Source organism: Neofelis nebulosa, chromosome 1, assembly GCF_028018385.1.
Source record: "Neofelis nebulosa isolate mNeoNeb1 chromosome 1, mNeoNeb1.pri, whole genome shotgun sequence".
NCBI lineage: Eukaryota > Metazoa > Chordata > Mammalia > Carnivora > Felidae > Neofelis > Neofelis nebulosa.
The window spans coordinates 308,219-329,365 of record NC_080782.1 but is presented as its reverse complement, the minus strand read 5'-3'; the positions used below and the strand labels follow the sequence as shown (position 1 = coordinate 329,365).

The 21,147-nt window shown below is 61.6% G+C and overlaps 1 protein-coding gene across 4 annotated transcripts in view; it reads left to right on the top strand.

The window, feature by feature from the left end:
* The window catches only part of SLC9A3 (solute carrier family 9 member A3), a 41,308-nt gene extending 26,530 nt beyond the window's left edge, over window positions 1-14,778 (top strand). For 2 of the 4 annotated variants that reach the window (XM_058708765.1, XM_058708525.1), the window contains 14 exons: window positions 1,042-1,202; window positions 3,067-3,145; window positions 3,754-3,931; window positions 4,539-4,759; window positions 5,667-5,869; window positions 6,329-6,418; window positions 6,518-6,588; window positions 7,572-7,701; window positions 9,819-9,934; window positions 10,579-10,708; window positions 10,931-11,107; window positions 11,344-11,416; window positions 11,998-12,111; window positions 14,290-14,778. In XM_058708765.1, coding sequence (XP_058564748.1) covers window positions 1,042-1,202; window positions 3,067-3,145; window positions 3,754-3,931; window positions 4,539-4,759; window positions 5,667-5,869; window positions 6,329-6,418; window positions 6,518-6,588; window positions 7,572-7,701; window positions 9,819-9,934; window positions 10,579-10,708; window positions 10,931-11,107; window positions 11,344-11,416; window positions 11,998-12,111; window positions 14,290-14,678 — 2,132 coding nt within the window. In that variant the 3' untranslated portion in view covers window positions 14,679-14,778. Of the gene's footprint in view, window positions 1-1,041; window positions 1,203-3,066; window positions 3,146-3,753; window positions 3,932-4,538; window positions 4,760-5,666; window positions 5,870-6,328; window positions 6,419-6,517; window positions 6,589-7,571; window positions 7,702-9,818; window positions 9,935-10,578; window positions 10,709-10,930; window positions 11,108-11,343; window positions 11,417-11,997; window positions 12,112-12,431; window positions 12,680-14,289 lie in introns of those variants that run through there. The other 2 variants (XM_058708590.1, XM_058708678.1) reach the window with 2 other exon arrangements.
* The last annotated feature ends 6,369 nt before the right edge of the window (window positions 14,779-21,147 follow it).

Here is a 21,147-nt window from a genome sequence, read left to right as displayed (position 1 = left end):
GCCTGAGGTCTGGTTCGGTGCATTCAGGCCGGGAAGGCGGCTCAGTGCCAGGAAGGCTCCCGGACAAGGCCTTCCTTGGAGCAGCCCAGCTGACAGCAGGTGTGAGTCCTGGACAGAGCCGGGATGAGACAACCATCCTCGGGTCCCAGAGGTTGTGTGTCCAGTGCGGACTGCCGTGCGGCTATGAGTGCAGCCTGGTGCCGCTTTGGAGACTGAGATGTTGGAATGTTGGAAAGTGCATCTCAGCACGACCCTCGCCCCCAAGGGCACCAGGAACCCACTGGGCCATTTCAAGAAGCAGAGCTGAGCTCACTCTGAGGACCTGCTCCTCCAAGGTCCCTTCCTACCCCTCCCCCCGCCCCCGCCCCACTCTGAGCCCTCGTCTCCCTTCTTGTCCCTCAAACCTCCCTGGTGGCCCCTCCTACTGGAGTCCCCCAGGATTTCCCCGGGCCAGTTGTGGCCCCCAGGACCCTGTGAGGCCTGCCCCTCCCCTGCCCCCTTCCATCACTTCCCCCCAGGCTGGGTCCTGGTGGCTCTCATCTGGGCCGAGACATCACTTTCCAGGGAAGCCTTTCTCCCATGCCTGTTGAGCCCCTGACCCCCTTTTCAGCCCTAACCCTGGACCCCAGACGGCCCAGGGCAGGGGTCTGATCCCATGCTGTGCATGGCCGAGCCCCCCAGGTCCTTCATCTGCTCACAGCAGCCTCCCGGTGGGCCCCCCAGGAGGGAGTAAGCAGGCCCCAGGGTGGATGAAGGGAAGAACGAGGGGCAGTCAGTCCCCAATGGGGGTGAGACCAGCCTTTCCTGAAGGCTGTGGGAGCCCATGGGAGGCAGGCAGGCAGCTCTGACCCAGGTTCCACAACCAGCCAGCCCCAGGCCCAAGAGGGAGTCCCATCTGAGAGGCTTCTAAGCCGGCAGTCAGGAGGACCGAAGCCTGAAGAAGCCCCTGAGAAGGCCAGGGGAGTCAGTGTGCGGGGCTCAGAGGTCCTCGCCCACCCGGGCCCCGAAGGGCTCTCCTTGACGGCCCTGCCTGTCCTGCAGGAGACCTGAAGGTCGGGCTGCTGGATTTCCTCCTGTTCGGGAGCCTGATAGCCGCCGTGGATCCGGTGGCCGTCCTGGCTGTGTTCGAGGAGGTGCACGTCAACGAGGTCCTATTCATTATCGTCTTTGGGGAGTCACTGCTGAACGACGCCGTCACTGTGGTGAGCGGGTGCTGGGCAGCCCCAGGGCCTCGGTGCTGTGGGCGGAGAAATCAGCCTAGAGGAGGTGCCGCGAGAAGCCTGAGAGTGGGTGTGGGGGGTGCTCTCCCTCTGCCCCCCGCCCCCCGCCGCTCTGACTGGAGGAGGTTTCCCCCGCAGCCCCATCGCATGCTGTCCCCTCTCTCACTTCCTCCCAACTCCGAATGACTGCCTGTTCAATCGGTTCTTCGAACGCTCTTCTCCCGTCTTGATAACACCTCACTGCCAACCCCACCACCGGTTGCCAGAGCAGGACGCCTCTAACTCCGGGTCCAGAGTCGATGCCCCCGGCCCTGATTTCCCTAAGGGAGCCACTAAAGAGACAAACAGTGAGATCTCGCCAGAACCTAGGAGGGAAGACGATCGAGCACTGACCGTACCCATGAAGCGCCTCGGTCTCCAGGAGGGAGGCAGAGCCCGGGAGCTCGGCGGTGCCGGGGTGGGTGGGCGGGGGCGGGAGGACTCTCGGTTAGGGTGTGAGGCCACAACAGCTCCGTAAAGTGAACAGAAGGTTCGTGAAATGTGGGAGCACTGTCTCAGCATCACGGTGGCCAGCACGGAGTTGTCGAAACCCAGCCCGAAACTGGGCCGCTACCTCTGTGCGAGTGCGTTACAGGTAAGGTGGAGGCACGCACAGAGCGCCTTCCCTGCACAGGTCAGCCGCGTGCTGCATCTCCGAGCGCCTGCTCTGGGCCAGCCCCACCAGCCTGTCGCCTCTCCCCAAGGGCTTTGCAGACACAGCAGGACGTGAAGGTCCCTCTTGCTCTAAAAGTACCTGTGGCCTAAGAAAGTCTCCCTCTTCGTGTTCCTTCAGGGTTCAGGAGAGTGACAGACCCTAAGCTTGTGCTGCACCAGATTTCTTCTGTAGCAGATAAGATGTTCTCGGGGGAATTTGAGAATTAATTTCAAACTTAATCAGAAATATAAGACACAGCTCCTTCGAGGCTGGGCTGCTCTATGCCGTGGCTCCGTTTCTCTGGAGAAGCTCTAACTCATGCCTGAGCCACGGAGCTCTCCGCTTACAGCTGGCTTGAGCCTCATCTCCCCTCCCACCTGCGTTTCCATGGAGACACCCAGGCTGTGGTCCAGCCCCCAGCACCCTTGGTGGCTGTGTGCCCACACTCTGCCCAACACCCGAGTGTCATCAGGCCTGTTGTGCGCCTCCTGTGGTAGAAACAGCTCCACACCCCGCCTGTTGGGGTCCTCTGTCCCCTTGAGCAGACCTGGAGAGTTCAGGCTTGGGGCTCAGAGACCAGCTGTTTCCCCAGGAACCTGCGTCCTGCCCTCGGCCCCTGGGTGTGGAGGGCTCAGCATAGGACACACAGCACAGCCTCCACAGCTGTGGCCTAGCATGCCCTTCCCGAGCCTTTCATCTGCAACATCTTGGTGGAATGAGGTTTAAACGTCAACATGCAAAGACACCAAGGGGTGTGATCCTATAATTGGGAGTTAATGCAACAGCAAAGTCACTAAAAATGAAACTCTGGCTTCATCTTGGAACATGAAACAGAATTAAATGTAGCGGGTTAAATTTGTGGTCACCCCTGCTTTGCTGATAGTAGGAAAGGACGACGTTTGCTCGTAAAGGTTCTAGTTCCCTCTAGAATGTTCTTCTGCCTCTCGTATCCCACCCGCTGGCTCGTCTTTGGCCTTCATCTTCTTTTCCGTGATGCTCTGTGATGATTTCCTCCTGGTGATTTTTTGTTTCCTGAACAGGCCACCATAGCCTGCTTGACCCAGACCAAGTCCTCAAGGCCCGAGGCCTGAGATCAGGTGAGCACTGGCCGAGGTCCGGCCCGATGTCATGCTTGCCTCTCTGTCCCCCCAGGTCCTCTACAACGTGTTTGAATCTTTCGTGACGCTGGGTGGTGACAAGGTGACTGGCGTGGATTGCGTGAAAGGCATAGGTGTGTGGCTGGTGGGTCCGCACACCTGGGGAATGTGGGGGCCACGTCTCTTCTCCAGCATGTGGACCACCTCCAGGCTTTGACACCAGGCCTGCCCCTGGGACCCACAGCCTGTGTGGGCAAAGTCTCGGTGGCCATCCCTCCTGTCCCCAGCGTGTTTTATGAAAACAATTTTGTTGGGTCCCGCCACCCTGGGAAGGCAAGGGCTACAGCCCCGTTAGGCCCACCAGAATGTCTGGTTGGAGGACATGGGCCCTGGTGTCCTGGGTGGTTCTGGACAAACGTTCCTCTGGGCAGGGACAATGACAGCCTGGCTGTATCAGGGGTGCAGGGACAACCCTGCCCAAGGCCCCCTTGTCGGGCTTTCTCCATGATGGGGGAGGGGAGCCAGGGCTCCCAGCTCTCCACGTGCCTGGTGGCCTCTCAGGGGGAGAATTGGACGCTTGTTTGCTGAGTTATTGGCGCCTCTGTGGGGGTTACCAGGCAACCCACGATGAAAGGAATGGTCTGGAAGGACAGCCGGTCAGCCGTGCCCACACGCAGGGGCCAGCCACGCCCGGCCACAAAGGGCCTTTCAGGCGGCTCAGCCAGTGTCCTCGGCCCCGCAGTGTCCTTCTTCGTGGTGAGCCTGGGGGGCACGCTTGTGGGGGTCGTCTTCGCCTTCCTGCTGTCGCTGGTGACCCGCTTCACCAAGCACGTGCGCATCATCGAGCCCGGCTTCGTCTTCGTCATCTCCTACCTGTCCTACCTCACCTCCGAGATGCTGTCACTGTCGGCCATCCTGGCGTGAGTCCCCCTCGCTCCCACGGCCCAGAGCGCCAGGGCCACACAGCTTGTGGGCCACAGGCCGTGCTGGTGTGCAGGGGTAGGGCAGGGCCCACACACAGCACAGCCAAGCAGCTGTGCCTGGGAGGGGGAGGGGGGGTGACGGGTGGAGGGAGAGGGGCCCCTCCCTCCTGGGGCACAACCTTGTGGGTCTCTTCCCAGCCCCCATCCGCCTGGCCTGCTTCCCTCTAAGGGGTGAGAAGCCACTGTGGGGGTGAAGAATCTGGTCTATTCAGGTTTTAAATAAGGAGTTGGTGTTTTCACAGAATTGCCCGTGAGCTCTGCCTACACCCAGCCCCTTCCGGATGCTCTGGGTGGGAGGCTGGCTGGCACCCCCATGACCCGAATCTGCCCTGGCACCTGCCCCCAGAGCCAGCCACCGCCCGGCTGAGGACAGACGCTGAGGCAGCCCACTGGGTGGCTCAGGGTTCAGATCTTGGGGTGTCGGGGGCCGGGACTGCACCCGGTCCTAAGCGGAGCCGAGCACGCCGACCGGTAGGGTGGGCATGTGCCCAGACACAGGCCAGAGTCTCAGCCCCCAGCCTCACTGTGCCCGTCCCGCCTCCAGCATCACCTTCTGTGGCATCTGCTGTCAGAAGTACGTGAAGGCCAACATCTCGGAACAGTCAGCCACCACCGTGCGCTACACCATGAAGATGCTGGCCAGTGGGGCAGAGACCATCATCTTCATGTTCCTGGGCATCTCAGCCGTGAACCCCCGCATCTGGAAGTGGAACACGGCCTTTGTGCTCCTGACACTGGTCTTCATCTCCGTGTACCGGGCCATTGGTGAGGACGCTGGGGGATGGTGGGGACCAGGGAGGGGGGAGGGGGTGGGGGGCGATGACAGGGATGTGGGGGAGACGGGGGGTGGGGAGATGGGGGCGGGAGCACATGGGGGGCAGGGGGGATGACTGAGGGGCGCTGGGCACAGTGGGGGCAGGCGCTGGGGCCCGGCTGTGGAAACCAGGCACGCGGTGTTCGCGCGCAGCCCTCTTGCCCGGCGAGCGGCGGGTCTGGGAGCTGCTGGGGAGCCTCACCACGGCCGGGCCGTGGGTTATGTTCATCGAAACTCCAGGCTTTGTCACGGCTTCGGCACCTTGAGATGGAGTTAGAATAGCTGGGGGTCAGGGTGGAAGGTTCTAGAACCTAGAGGAATCCATCTGGTTTCCTGACGACTCATTGCGGATGCAGTCACTGATGAGCAGACTGAGGCTCATGTGAGGCCCTGCTCTGGCCCTGGTTGCCCCTCCCTGGTGTGCAGTGCCGGGGCGAGGCCACCACCCACTCTGCCTGAGCTCACCAGGGCCTGAGGGCTCCAGGGAGCGGCTGACAGAGCAGAGCAGGGTCCTGGTCCTGGAGGCAAGAGCACAAGGCCTCAGTGTTGCAGCCCAGTCACAGGGACACCTGCGAATTCCCAGAGCTGCGGGGAGCAGCTTCCAGCCACAAATTCGGGTGCGGAGTATCCCCAGCGGCAGGTTGGACCTGTGGCCAGGAGAGAGCACTGGTGTGGACAAGAGGGTTTGGGGAGAGTAGGGCTACAGCGTGCAGTTTCTGTGACCCCTTGCCCGGGACAGAACCTGTCACCGTCACTGCCCTTGGAGGGGAGTCCCACATGTCGTGCCCCCAGGGCGGTGGCTGCCACCGGCCTGAGGCCCTCGAGGAGCCTGGAGCTCAGTGCGCTCCCCGCCCGCAGGTGTGGTCCTGCAGACCTGGGTCCTGAACCGGTACCGGATGGTGCAGCTGGAAATCATAGACCAGGTGGTCATGTCCTACGGCGGCCTGCGCGGGGCCGTGGCCTTCGCTCTGGTCGTCCTTCTGGACGAGCAGAAGGTGAAGGAGCGGAACCTCTTCGTCAGCACCACCATCATCGTGGTCTTCTTCACGGTCGTCTTCCAGGTAGGGTGGAGGGCACGCGGCCGCCGCGCCCCCGACCTCTCCACGCCAGCGGGGCGCTCTGTTTCTAGCCTCTCCAGCCTCCAGGCCCTAATTGGTTTTTGTAATTTTAGTAACTAGGAGACGTTTTGTAGGTTTTCATGTGGCCCCACAGGGGACGCAGCACGATTTGGCCTGAAAATGTTCTTCCTGTGCTGCCGCTGGTTAACGAAGCCCCAGTTAGGGTTTTATTGACCAGACACGCCCAGGAAGGTGTCCCACTTCTCCTTGCTTTTGGGAAGTCTAAGGAGCTGATTGGGGGACCCTCCGAGCAGGCCAGGTCTGTGGATAAGGGCGGCCCATTTCACCCTGTGTGCCTATGGAGGGGGTGCAAGTACGGGTTCACACACTGGGGGTGCCGTGGGCCAGGGTGGGCCCTGGGCGGGAGCCTGCCTGCCGTCTGGGTCAGTACCTGTCTTCCAGGGCCTGACCATCAAGCCCCTGGTGCAGTGGCTGAAGGTGAAAAGGAGCCAGCACCGGGAGCCCAAACTCAATGAGAAGCTGCATGGCCGGGTAGGGGACTGGGGTGGGGGAGGGGGGGCAGGGGCGAGGCAGGGCAAGGCAGGGGTAGCCCTCCGAGTGATGCCAGCCCAATTCTCTTTCCTGTGAAAGGCTTTCGACCACATCCTCTCTGCCATCGAGGATATATCAGGGCAAATTGGACACAACTATCTCAGAGATAAGTAAGTGGCTTTAGGTGCCCCTGGTTGGACTGAAATGGGGAAATTTGGAGGCACATTCGTCTCTACCCTCAGTTTTAACTGGAGGACCCACAGGGTAGAAAGGGCGGCTGACATTCCCCATAAACCAACCTCACAAAGCACTGGCTGACTGAAGAACAAGGATACTTGCCAAATTGTCTGAGACCCCCTTCTCCTGGGACTCCTGTTTCCCAGGAACCCCACCCCCTTGACCCCCGACTGCCCTAGGACTCCTCCTCCCCCTGAAACCCCTCTCCCTCTGGGATCCTTCTCCCCCAGGACCCCCTCCTCCTGCAGCGCCCTCCCCTTGGGACTCCCCGCCCCCCCCCCCCAGACCTCTCCTCCTGGGGCAACCCCTCCCCCTCAATGTCTAGCTCAAGGCCCACTGGACCTCAGCTAGATGTTCCTCTGCAATTCTGGCCTGGCCACATCCTCTTCTGCCCCAGACCACTGGCCAGTATTCTAATTGTGCTGGATTTAAAGCCTCCTTCTGGCCAGCCTGGTTCTCTCTAAGTGTGGGAGCTCAGAGGTTCCTCCTGCTCTAGCCAGTCCCTCTGCAGGTAAAATATGTTCCTCTCACTGTAGCCAGGGCCCCAGGGCCCTGTCCTCAGCCTGCCCTACCCTTTCCAGAGTGTTAGGTGCCGGTCAGGTGGAAAACGTTGCAATATTGTATCAAATGAGAGAACAGAATTCAGAATTCTACCTTCTGACAGGAAGAACAGTGATGGGGAAATAGAGCCCCTGAGGGTTATTCCTCTTATTTTAAATCTCACCCTCAAGGTTGTTACCGTAAATAAATTTCGGAGGGGAGGGGTGGGAATCTCCCGGGTCTCAGCTCCTGGGAGACCACGTCCATTCCAGGTCTGGGAGTGGGAGAGGGGGCCCGCTGCTCCCTGCCCCCCACATGCTGCCAGGGTCCCACGATCCTCCCAAGTGTTAACATCTGTGTTGATTTGACCCCCCAGGTGGTCCAATTTCGATAGGAAATTCCTTAGCAAAATCCTTATGAGAAGGTCGGCACAGAAGTCACGAGATCGGATTCTGAATGTTTTCCATGAACTCAACTTGAAAGATGCCATTAGCTATGTGGCTGAGGTACCAGAACATTCTGTCTGTTCTCTTTGTTGGAGTTGGGGGCTAAAACAACACGCAGACATGGGATGGGGCCAGCCATGGGGTCTAGGGCAGTGGGTCTGCACCTCACATGCACGTCTGTCTGCACCCCGAGGCCCAGGCAGCCCCGTGCGGGGGTTGACATGTTCATGACGCAAAGCCCTGAGAATGGCTGTGGGAGCTGGGGCACAGAGCCCTCTCCTACAGCTCCCTGCAGGAGGCCTGGTGGGTCTGAGGTCTGAGGCCAGGCAGGGCATTATGGAGTCGTGACTCCCCCCACCCCCACATAGTGCACACAGACATGCACATGCGTGCCTACACCCGCTCATCCACGTACGCGCATGCGCGCAAAGGGGAATGCAGCAAGGAGGTCTTGAGTCCTGTGGGGTCAACATGGGACATGCCTGGTAACAGGCTGTGGCTCTGAGGTGGCCTCCACATCCCCCGGCCCTGCAGGTAAGCAGGACCCTCTTGCACCCACAGAACCCCTGCCTTCCGCAGGCAAATGAGTCCGCTCCCGTGTCCCTGAGGCTGATGGGCCAGAGAAAGCTCCCCACCAACTAGTGGCTGGTGGGTGCGTCCAGGGTGTGGGGAAAACGAGCGGGCTCGGGAGCATGTGGGGGGTTAGGGACTAGCCCTGCTGCACGGTGACGCTCTGGATCTTGCTGTTTCTGACGCCACATGCCCTGTGCCAACTCACAGCCACTTGGTCAGTACAGGATGTGTCCAAGTGACTCAGTCATGGCAGGGCTCAGGTCAAATCCCACTCCTCCCGCCCCCCCTCCCAGTGGCCACATGCCTCCAGGCAGTGCTTCCTGGCTTCTCAGTGCACACGTGTGACCATCTCTTGGCCATTGCGTTGATCACCCAGCTGCCTTTGCCCCATGTGTGTCCGCACACATGGCCCTTAGGCCCCGAGGTCACGGGCATCTCATCAGCTCAGGCCTACACAGAGCCTGGTGAGCTAGGGGTCCGCATTTTCATCTGGAGGGACGGGGCCACCTTGGCAAACCCCACGGACCTCACACGGAGGGCACAGCCAGAGCCCTGGAAGCACCTGTCCCTTCAGAGCGGAAAGTGAGTCCTCCAGTGGGCTTGTCCACCCCAAATATATAGCCTGACACCCCAGCACAGCCTGGGGTCACCACAAGGCAGAGAGGGGCAGGGACACAGGGAGATGAGGAAAAGGAAGGGCCTCTACACCGCCCGCCGGGCTAGTGCCAACCCTGGTCCCCCCGAAATCCCAATCCAGAAGCTCCAGGCACCAGCAGGGACAAGGCCATCGTCTGTCTGCACCTCTGACCCTGGGCTGGGAAAGTTAAGAGCACGAACCTCTGCCTGGTGGGACTGCAGAGGCCTTCGTGGCCTAGAGCCTGGTGGGACTGGCAGGAGGGGCTGTCCCTCTCTTCTGGCCAAGTTCTATGTCCCTTGGACACTCCAAGGCCCCCAGCCCCCACGTGGGATGTGCAGGCTGCTGTCAGGGCCCCTGCTGCCCAGCACACTGAGTGCCCCTGGCCCGTGACGTGGGCTCCTCCCTGGTCAGGCCTGGCTCTGCCGGCTCAGGTCACAGCAGGGGTGATGTGTCCTCCTGGGCTGTGCCTCTGAGTCTCCTGCACGGCCCCGTCAGACCCTCACTCTGGTGCCCTCACAGCCCCATGCCCTCCCCTAAGGGGCCCTTGCTTTCTCTCTGTGGCCCCCTTGGCACATAGCCCCACACTCCCACCCAAGGAGAGTGGCTGTTTTTGACTTTCATTCACGTAGGGCTCTGCTGTACGTAGTTTTGATCTGATTCAATTCTGGACAGAGGCCTGGGGGTTGCCTTCTGGGGTAACTGAGGGCAGCTGGTTGGGACCCCCAGTGGGGACAAGGGACACATCCCCAGGCCTGTGGGGAGCCGCGGTGTTCCCTGGTGCGCCGTGCCCGCTGAGGGGCTGGGTTCTTCACACTTGCTTCTGTCTTTAGTTTTTCAAGCCACCAGCCACCAACCACTCAGCTCAAGCGAGGCCTTACCTGCGGCCTGAGCTCTCCAGAGGCTGGTGGCTGTCTGGCCTCCAGGCACTCCATGGTGTGGGCTGGCACAGTCTGCCTCCTCCCCACAGGGAGAACGCCGTGGGTCCCTGGCCTTCATCCGCTCCCCCAGCACTGACAACATGGTCAACGTGGACTTCAGCACACCGCGGCCCTCAACTGTGGAGGCCTCTGTCTCCTATCTCCTGTACGTGCCCACATCTACACGGGCTTCGTCCAGAAGCCACCCCTCACCTGGGCACCTCCCACCATGACCCTGGAGGCTGCCGTGGGCGGGAATCTCCCCTGACCTACACTTCCCAGGCTCTCCTAGTCACAGACAGCAGGGCCCCTCTGGGCACACACTGGCCAGTGGGCATCTTGAGGCAACTGAGAGTGTAAATGGGATGTGCATTGGAGCCCAGGCAGGGGCGCAGAGAGGAGCGCAGGGTGTGGACACGGGTGCCACGAGTTTCCCCTGCACAGATACACTTGCAGTAAAGGTTAGTGTGTGCCCTGGTGTGAGACTAAGGGAAGGGGAAGCTGGCAGGGCAGAGGTTTGGGGCTGAAGCCCCATCCCTGGTCGCCCCCACCCTGGTCCTGGACTTAGGACCTCCCTCCTGTGCTGGGCTGTGCTGCTTGGCTGGGGCTTCGTCAGCTGCTGTGCAGGTGCTGGGCTGGGCTGCGTTAGGGGGTCAGGGAGCCCCGGGGGAGCGTGGGGAGTCCTCTTGGGGTCTGGCTGAAACCCTGAGGGAGAAGACTCCCAGGACAGGCCTTCCAGGAGGCCGGAGGTGTCTGGGCTCATGGGGGGAGGGGCCGGAGGGGCGGGCGATCACCGTGACCCCCATGTAGGAGGGAGAACGTCAGTGCCGTGTGCCTGGATATGCAGTCCCTGGAGCAGAGAAGGAGGAGCATCCGTGACACAGAGGACATGGCCACTCACCACACACTGCAGCAGTACCTGTACAAGCCCCGGCAGGAGGTGGGTGTGCCGAGCCCGGGGTGGGGTCCTCACCCTGGCACGGGGGTCCTTGTCCTGAGTGCAGAGAACACTCAGGCCCAGACGGCTGGCAGGAGGTGGGGGGGCGGGGGTGGTGCTCAGCCTGGGCCCTCACGTCCCCAGTTCTGTCTGGCTGGCTTTGCAGGGGGGACCCAGCCATGCAAGGTGTCCCCACTGTGACCGCCCCGGCTGCCCCTCCCCCAGTACAAGCATCTCTACAGTCGGCACGAGCTAACTCCGAACGAAGACGAGAAGCAGGACAAGGAGATCTTCCACAGGACCATGCGGAAGCGCCTGGAATCCTTCAAGTCGGCCAAGCTTGGGATCAATCAGAACAAGAAGGCAGCGAAGCTGTACAAGAGGGAACGTGCTCAGAAGCGGGTGAGGGCGGCAGGCTGTTGGCAGAGGGACCGTGGGCTCACACCAGGGCATCCCCCAGGGACAGGCCTGGGCAGAGACTCTGCACCACTCACCTCTGTAGCCCCCTCACAGAGCAGGAGTGGCCCTGGACGGCTCCAGGCGGCCCCAGCAGGGCCTCGCCCTGGAATGGCTGGGGCAGTCAGGGTCCTGGTGTCACTGTGCCCACACCTGCTAACAGTTTTCCTTTTGTTTCTCAGAGAAATAGCAGCATTCCCAATGGGAAACTGCCCATGGAGAGCCCCGTGCACAATTTCACCATTAAGGAGAAAGGTACTGGCTGGGGCCACAGCAGAGCACTCACCAGCGGGGACGCAGGGGAGTGTGATGGGGCGGGAGAGGTGTACGGAGCACCGTCCTGCCAGGGGGACCCTTCCCTGCCCGCAGGGTCCTGCCTGTCCTGCCTCGGGTAAGGAGCTGCTGTTAGGGCCCCAGCCACTCCGCTGGGCAGCGCCCTTCAGGTGGGCTCCACATCCCCTGTCCCAGTCTTCACTCATGTTGTAGCCACAAGAAGTTAGTGCCCCCCCCCCCCGCCCCGAGTAGGCCCCCCTTCTCCAGGGTGCTCCGTCCTCCAAAAGGCCAGGCTGGCTGGGGAGGAGGGGCCGGGGCAGAGGGGTGGCACTCACCGCGGCCCCTGTGTAGGAGGGAAAACCTCCTGGTGTGGTTTTGCTTTGTACAGCCCTGTGCTGGCTTGGCCACCCGGGCACTGCCACCCAGCAAGCTACCCAGAGGGGGTGGCTCATGACAACCCTCGGGGCACTCTGCAAGCTGGTCAGGGTGTCAGTCGAGGGCACTAAATGGGGGCATCTGTGCACCCAGCCCACTTCCCTCATGCTGCCTTCCCTTGCCACCAGATTTGGAACTTTCAGACCCAGAGGAGGCCCCGGACTACGGTGCTGAAATGGGTGGGGGGATCGAGTTCCTGGCAAACGTCACACAGGACACCACGGCGACAGACTCCCCCTCAGGTGAGGGGCAGGCGGGCTGGCCCTCCTCAGGTTCCAGAAGTGAGCATGATCACTGGTCATTGGATGGGGACTTCTGGGTCCATGTGGGGTGTGAGTGGCAGGCGGGGTTCTCTGCTCCAGAGAAGGGAGCCGGCACTTGCCCTGCCTGCCACGTATAGAGGGACGGCATGGGATGCAGAGCATAGAACCCGAGACCTTCCAGGTAACCTTCCAGGTGCTGGCTGCAGGACAAGCTGGTGTGTGACCCCAGGGTGGCACCCCCCGTCCATGCTGCCCCGGCTTCACCTGGGGAGCTGACCAGCTGCTGCCCTTTCTCCTAGGGATTGACAACCCCGTGTTCTCCCCGGATGAGGACCTGAGCACCCTCTCCAGGGTGCCACCCTGGCTGTCGCCAGGGGAGACTGTGGTGCCCTCCCAGAGGGCCCGTGTGCAGATCCCCTGCTCGCCGGGCAACTTCCACCGCCTGGCACCCTTCCGCCTCAGCAGCAAGTCCGTGGACTCCTTTCTGCAGGCCGACGCCCCCGAGGAGCAGCCCCGCACAACCCTCCCTGAGTCCACGCACATGTAACTCCCCCCCGCCACCCCCCTGACGCCTGCTCTTTCCTCAGCTCCTCTCCCTCAGCTGGCCGCCTCTCTTGCTCTGAACCTGAACATCTGCAGACTCTCCAGAAGCTTTCTTCCTCTTCTAAGCCTCTTTTCCAGCCGCATGTTTCTTAGGAGATCGTCTGAGTCTCGGCTCCTCCAACTGAGATGTCAGGATCCAGAGCTGTTTCAAGATCTCTTTAACCCATGTGCTCAGCCCTTGAATCTAAGTCATGATCTCAGAGGGGCCTAAGCATGGGGGGGGGGGGGAGGTGGGGCGGGGGTCGCATGGGAAGGGGAACACACTTTTGTCCCTAAAGGCCCCAGGGCTTTGCTTAAAGCCCATGCGACAGAAGTGAGTGGAGGAGAGCAACAGGCCCCCTTCAGCATCTCAAGAACTCAGGGAAAGGGCACAGGCAGCGGAGGGGCCGGCCACACAGCCGGTGAGCCCACCGACCAGACCAGCAGCTCTCCCGGGAGAGGAGGGCAGAGAAGGTGGGGGGGGGGGTGGTGGTGGTGAAGACGGGGCGTGAGGGGACAAGGCAAGGGTGGTAGGCAGGTGCAGCTAAGTGCAGGTGTTCTGGCTTCCTTGCTGGGTGCTGTCCTCACTCTACTGTCCACAGGGAAGGGGATTCAGCCCCTCTGCAGGGTTCGGGCTCATTCCACATTTCCTTCTGGTGTCTGGTGGACACCTGGGAGGAGGCAGGAAACAGGAGCTGGTACCCGAGGGGCTCTCACTCAGGAGGGCAGGAAAGTCCTGTTTCTGTCTCCTGTGGACACGTGGACAGGGGCGTCTACCAGTCCGGCGGGGGAGCGGCAGTCCACCCCTCATTGTAGAGTGTTCTAGCAAATCCCTGCCTGGTGCAGTATTTGCTTTACGCATAAGCTGAGATTTCTTCAGGGACGTATGCCACTGGGGACTCCAAGTGAGCTTGTGGGAGAGGCCACGTGGGCAGAGCCCCTGCTTTTTCCTGGCTTCTGCCTCTGAACCTCCTAACCTTCCCCTCTCTCTTCCTTGAGCTCTGCTTGTCCCTGGAGCAGGACACCGGTGTCCGGAGAAGCCACGTGGCTAGGACCACTTCCTGGGCAGGGTAGCTGTGTCTGGGGTGGTCTTTACACTGAGCACCTTCCTGCAGCACAGGCACCTGCCGAGGGGCTGTAGGGTCAGGTCCTCAGCCGACCCTGTCACTGTGGACCGTGCTGGCTACACAGCCAGGGCGTGGCCTGAAAGTGCCCCGGAACCTCTCAGGTAGTGGGGGTGGGGATCAGGCTGGGTCTGTTGGGGACCCTCCTGGCTGCACAGCCATCCTGGAAGATTAGAGGGAAGGTTCCACGGCGTGGGCTGGAGGGTCCCTGTGATTCACGTGCCCGTTGAGGGGACGTGGCAGCCTCCAGGTGTGGGGGCGCCAGCAGTCATCTTGGAGGGTTGGCGATGGCCCCCTACCCGCAGTTTGTGCCGAAGGCCTGACGGTCTGGGATGGGGCGGGGAACCCGCCCAGCGCAGCGTCCCGGTCTCCCCTTCCCACCCCGTGCCCCCGTTCCTCCCCGAGGGCCCCTGCCAGGTGCCCTCTGCGCTCACGCCGTCTCCTCCCGCAGGTGACACGGGCTCCGACGTGCCGCTGACCGGACGCTCGTCCCCTCCCGCCGCCGAGAAGCCCCCGCTCCCCGCGCGGTCCCAGTGGCAGCACGCCCCGAGCCCCGCCCCTCCCGCCGAGGGCCCGCCCACCGAGGGCCCGCCCGCCGAGGCCCCGCCCACCGAGGCCGCGCCCACAGCGCCCCCCGACCGCGAGCCGGGGGCGGGGCCGGAGCGCCGTGGACTGCCGGGCGCGCACGCGCGCTCGGCGGCGGCGCGCCGCGTGCACAGCCGGCGCTCGTTCCAGCGGCCCCGCGCGCGCCGCCGCCCCGCGCTGCTCAAGCTCTCGTCCCTGCCGCCTTCGTGCCACGCGCCGCCGCACGCGCTGGAGCAGGAGGAGACCCCGCTGTGACGGCCCCGCCCTAAGGTCTCCCGCATCCGGAGTCTAGGTGCTGGGATAGGGCCGCCAGCCGGACTCTGTGGGCTAGAATGGGTCCCAGGGGACCAGATGTGCCCCCCCCCCCCCCCCCCCGAGGCCTGACCCTGGGAATTCCTCGGAGCCACCTGCAGAGAGGCCCCCGCGGGCTAGAAGTGGACCTGGACCCGGGCAGGGCCTCCTCCAGCTTCTAGGAGGTCTGGGCTGGCGCCCTTGCCAGGAGACTCTGTTGTGGGTCCTTGTGCCCACCTGCCCTGGTTGTGAACTGACCTAGCGCTCGCGAGTTATGTTTCCACCCTCACCCCTGAGTCAGGAAGGGCCCTGCGCCCCCAGAAGCCTGCCTCTGTGTTTGAGTTCTTGCCACTTTGTGTCCATTCTCTCATCAGCACTGCCAGGGAAACTGAGACCCAGACAAAGTGGGATTTGCCCATCCTGATGCCAGCCCATGATTCTGGGCCCAGGCAGGGCTCTCACCCCCAGGGAGACCAGGGGCCCTGGTTCCAGGAGCAATTTGCAGGGGTTGGGGATGTGGGCAGCCTAGGCCCTGTGTGATGTCTTAATGTCCACTTACCAGATCTGTGAACTACCTGTCACCTTAGGACTGTAGGTACGATTGCAGAAACATCTTTTGTTTGCTTATCCTTTTTGTGCTGCGACCCGTCTGGCCCTGGCCCAGGTGTCAGTGTGGCAGCCCCTGGGCTCCAGGTGTGGCCCCACCCCCACCCCCACACACCTGGTCTCTGGCCTGACGCCCCCGCTGAGTTACAAGTTGCAGTGGCCACGTGGGCTCACCCAGCTCCTGCCAAGGAGAACGGGGCCTTCACGGCAGCTTAATGGGACCCAGACCTTCACAGGATCCCTGGGCCTGCCCTGAGGGTGCTGTGGCACAGACCCCCTCCACCCCTTCCAGGGTCTCAGGGACATGGCCTTGGACAGAGTCCCTCCTCCCCCGACCCCCACCGCTGTCCAGTCCTCTGGAGGGAGACCACTGTCTGGCCGTCCTTGGGGGGAGTGGTCGAGAGCGTAGGGTTGAGGAGTCTGCCACAGGGAGCCGGAAGGTGGGGGGGCCTCCTGTGCCCTTGCCTGTTCCTCAGACAGGGTTTTGTATGAGAAAGAGGTGTTTAAGGACCTCAGGGGCCTCAGGACTCTCCTAGAAGCTTTTCTAAAGAGGCCAGGCTCAGCCTGTTCAGGAAAGGAAACTGTGCTGTGCTGTGACCAAGTTCTCATGCTGTAGATTCTCACAACCACAACGGGCCAGGTCTGCCAGCAGTTCGTAGTGTTGCAGTAGTGCACACGGAGTCCCTGATGGAAAAAGTCTGTATATAACCTGCTGTTCATGGCTTTGTGTTGAGAAAAACCAGGAAGAGTCCCCGTAGCATCTCTTCATCGACACAAAGCCCATCGAGATCTGCGTTCCGTAAATCACACACACAGGATGGCGCTTGCTTTCCCTACACTGTGCGAACACTTTGACCAACCCTGTGAGCACGAAATTCACCCATTATCTGCTCGTTAGTGAGCCCAACGGACTGCTCCCAGCCCAGCCTCACTGCTCAGCCACAGCCATCGATCACATCCCCAGGAAGGCACACACTCTGGCCACTCCCCGCGGACAGTTCGTCTAGAGCAGGATGGGTCCCGGCGCACTGGGGCCCCAGGGGCCACAGCCCAGCTGGTCCGGCATCTCTAGCTGCCTTAACAACTCACCTGGACCGCTGGACCCGGATCCGATTCCCAGCTGCGGAGCCAGAGGCTGAGTCAGGGAAAGCGACTCAGGGGCACCCCACTCAACACCAGAGACAGTAAACCGCCTGGTGATGCATCTGTTTGACAAATGTCTCATGGCTCAGCTCTTGGCTGGTGTTTTCTGTGGTGGGCGGGCAGTTTGTTGAACTGCACAGGGCCAACCACATCCATAAGGGAACCGAAGTTCCAGGTCGGAAACCTCCCTGGCAGAATCTCACGCGGCGGCGCTCGAGAGAGGTCTGCTGTCTCCTCTGTGGACACGGTGTTATAAACCCTCGTGCTGTGGATACATTTCATAAATGAGAATCCTAGCTGTCCTTGTCATTGTAAAACAGAATGTAAACAAAGTCTCATGAATGTATTTCCTTAGGAAAACTGTTGTAAAATTTTTTATTAGAAAAGAATTCCTATTTATTTAATACTGAACCTTGGCCTACTTTATGGTAGACGAAGGCACATGACTGTAGGAGTCGCTATTTCTCACTTCTGTATTTTCTTGAAAATAATTTGGTTACAGTGCTTCTATACCGTGTACTAGTGGTCTTCTATTGTGAAAGGAGATTTAAAGAATTTCTTTGAAGCTGGAAATGTATGTTAATTAGGAGTGGTGAAAATTGTGTATGTTAATTTTGTGAATGTAAATTAAGTCAAATTTTGTGTAACCCTGATCACAGAACGATGTGCCTTACAGTGAGCGCTGCCCCGGACGTGTTGGGCAGGGGCCCCATCACAGACCCTGTCAAGCCTGCATGATCAAGTCTATTAAAAATGTTTCAAGGCACTTTGGGCACAAACTTTGTTTATAAATGAGAAATCATATCGAGGAGAATTTAAGGAGCAGTTTCTGCAGGCAAACACTGCTCTGGCACTAAAATGAACGTCGACACAGTTGCGTGCGGGTGCGTGCCTGTGGGTCAGAGGCAGCCCCTCTGGCTGGTGCAAGGAGGTTGTTGGACACGCGAATTCTGGCCCACCCAGGCCTCTGAGAACTGGTTCTTCCCAGAGACAAGGAGACACTACCGCTCACTTGCTTACTCAAACTCGTCACTGCACACGGGGCAGGTGCCCAGAAAGGGCAGAACAGTACCCACCCAGCCAGAGTCGGGGGAGGAAGCACCCGAGACATTAAAGAGGAGGGGTGGCCCAGGGCTGAAAAGAGGTGAGCAGGGACAGCAGGGTCCAGAGCCTGGAAGCAAGGAGGGTCTCTGAAGGGTCATCGTGAGGCTGATGGCGGCGGCCGAAGTGCAGGGAGACCCATGAGATGGAGCTGTCCCTGAATGTCCCGGGGAATCCTGTCCCCGCCCCCCAGGTGGATCTCACCCCCCCGGGTGGCTCCTGCCTCGCCCCCCACCAGGTGGGGCCCTTCCCGATGGCTCTTGCCTCCCCCTCCACCAGGTGGAGCCCCTCCCAGGTGGATCTCATCCCCCCCAGGTGGATCTCACCCCCCCAGGTGGCCCCTGCCTCGCCCCCCACCAGGTGGAGCCCCTCCCAGATGGCTCTTGCCTCCCTCTCCACCAGGGGGAGCCCCTCCCAGGTGGATCTCACCCACCCAGGTGGCTCCTACCTCCCCCTCCTACCAGGTGAAGCCCCCCCCAGGTGGCTCCTGCCTCACCCCCCACCAGGCAGAGCCCCCCCCAGGTGGATCCTGCCTCCCCCTCCACCAGGTGGAGCCCCCCTCCCAGGTGGATCTCACTGCCCCTGGTGGCTCCTGCCTCCCCCTCCACTAGGTGGAGCCCCTCCCAGGTGGATCTCACCCCCCCAGGTGGCTCCTGCCTCGCCCCCCACCAGGTGGGGCCCTTCCCGATGGCTCTTGCCTCCCCCTCCACCAGGTGGAGCCCCTCCCAGGTGGATCTCACCCCCCCAGGTGGCTCCTGCCTCGCCCCTCACCAGGTGGGGCCCTTCCCGATGGCTCTTGCCTTCCCCTCCACCAGGTGGAGCCCCTCCCAGGTGGATCTCACCCCCCCAGGTGGCTCCTGCCTCCCCCCACCGGTGGGGCCCCTTCCAGGTGGATCTCACCCTCCCAGGTGGCTCCTGCCTCCCCCTCCTACCAGGTGAAGCCCCCCCCCATGGCTCCTGCCTCACCCCCCACCAGGTGGAGCCCTCCCAGGTGGATCCTGCCCCCCCCTCCACCAGGTGGAGCCCCTCCCAGGCAGATCCTGCCTCCTCCTCCACTAGGTGGAGGCCCTCCCAGGTGGCTCTCACCCCCCCCCCCCAGGTGGATCCTACCTCACCCCACCAGGTAGAGCCCCTCCCAGGTGGATCTCACCCCCCCAGGTGGCTCCTGCCTTGCCCCCCACCAGGTGGAGCCCCTCCCAGGTGGATCTCACCCCCCCAGGTGGCCCCTGCCTCGCCCCCCACCAGGTGGAGCCCCTCCCAGGTGGCTCCTGCCTCCTGCCCCCACCAGGTGGGGCCCCTCCCAGATGGCTCTTGCCTCCCCCTCCACCAGGGGGAGCCCCTCCCAGGTGGATCTCACCCACCCAGGTGGCTCCTACCTCCCCCTCCTACCAGGTGAAGCCCCCCCCCAGGTGGCTCCTGCCTCACCCCCCACCAGGCAGAGCCCCCCCCAGGTGGATCCTGCCTCCCCCTCCACCAGGTGGAGCCCCCCTCCCAGGTGGATCTCACTGCCCCTGGTGGCTCCTGCCTCCCCCTCCACTAGGTGGAGTCCCTCCCAGGTGGATCTCACCCCCCCCAGGTGGCTCCTGCCTCGCCCCCAACCAGGTGGAGCCCCTCCCAGGTGGCTCCTGCCTCTTCCCCCCCACCAGGTGGATGGAGCCCCTCTCAGGTGGATCTCACCTCCCCCAGGTGGATCCTGCCTCCTGCCCCCACCAGGTGGAGCCCCTCCCACGTGGATCTCACCCACCCAGGTGGCTCCTGCCTCCCCCCACCGGACGGGCTCCTTCCAGGTGGATCTCACCCTCCCAGGTGGCTCCTGCCTCCCCCTCCTACCAGGTGAAGCCCCCCCCCCCAGGTGGCTCCTGCCTCACCCCCCACCAGGTGGAGCCCTCAGGTGGATCCTGCCTCCCCCTCCACCAGGTGGAGCCCCTCCCAGGCAGATCCTGCCTCCCCCTCCACTAGGTGGAGGCCCTCCCAGGTGGATCTCATCCCCCAGGTGGCTCCTGCCTTGCCCCCCACCAGGTGGAGCCCCTCCCAGGTGGCTCCTGCCTCCTGCCCCCACCAGGTGGAGCCCCCCCCACCCCAGGTGGATCTCACCCCCCCAGGTCATCCTTGAAGTCTTGTGGCACAAACACATCTTTTAATAGTTAAAATTTTAGATGTTTATTATAAAAGAAAATGGCACACCAATGCTGAGTCCATAGATACTTTTTTTGTAAGAAAAATCTAACCTCTTATTGTAAATTTACAGCCATTTCAAACCTGATAGGATGGTCTCAAGGAGTGTGGGTTCTAGGACCGCCGTAATACTATAGACGTGTTGCCTTATAACCGAGAAATCCAGGTGTGGGCAGGGCCTCGCTTGTCCAGTCCCATAGGGGAGTCCTCTGGCCTCTGCAGCGTCTGGTGTTCCGGGGCTTGGAGGGACGCCACCTGACCCCACCCATGTCCGTCAGGGCCCCACCTGCACTCTCCCAGACCGGCTGTCCAGGGAACCCATCTCTGGGCTTCTCCTCGCCGAGTCCCGCGTCTCCTCCCAGGTGGCACTGGTGTCCCCGTGGCATGCCTGGCTGACGGGCGCCCCACGCAGGAGGGAGGGTGGGGCAGCCAGAAGCCCCCACGTGGCCCACCCTCCCTGGAAGATTTCCTCTGGACAGAAAGAAGTGTCCGTGCTTCCAGGCTCCATGTTTTGGGGTCACAGCTGTTTGGGCGGTACAGTGGCGGACTCGAGAGGGACAGCACCCCAGGTGAGCATCAGCTCGCAAGACTGCACCCCAGTCAAACAAACCAGGAGCCCTGTGAATGAAACTTGAGATCAAGGAAATTTCCTCCCTGGACGCACCTTCTTCCAACTGAACAGCAAGAGAGCGGCCCCGAGACTCAGCGAGTCTGCAGTGGCCCGACGCGAACCTGTTTCCGGTACTGGCTGGAGGCTGCTGTCCCGTTAAGCCCACTTTCCCCAATGGACGCTTGGCACCAACTGGCCTGGAGGTGACCCTCCCCCGGGTGTCACCCAACCACCAGGACGCGGCCCTCTGCTGTCCCCACCACTCCCACCACATCCTGGCCAAAGTGCTGCCTTCAAAACCACGAGTCCCCAGGGTTTGGGACGCGCCGGCAACTGGCATTCACTTCAGGCAGCCAATGCTCAGCCCACCATCGCCGCAGGCATCCTGGAAGCAGGTGTGAGTGAGCAGGGACCGCGGACACCGGAGTGACCATCACACGATCAGGGCAGGGGACCGGCCAGAACCATGTGCACCACTGGGGTCTGCTGTCATCGTGTGAAGATTCACCCCGGATGTTTGCTCCAAAGTAACATGAAGTGAAAATTCTCTCAGCTGGTGGAAAAATAGATGTATTTTTATTATCATACGGACAATAACTAACGATCGTTAACTCTTCACTGTATGCGCTCAAAAAGCATTGGGCACTTGCTCCACGCAGGCATGAAGACGTCATACTTAGCATGTACACGAAGAGACAGGGCGTTACTACACATTTGTCGAAAAGTTACGCCTCTCCTGAACCAGTAACGGTTCTAGGAAGTGCATCCCATGTTTAGTTATTTCATCCCGTTTAGGCG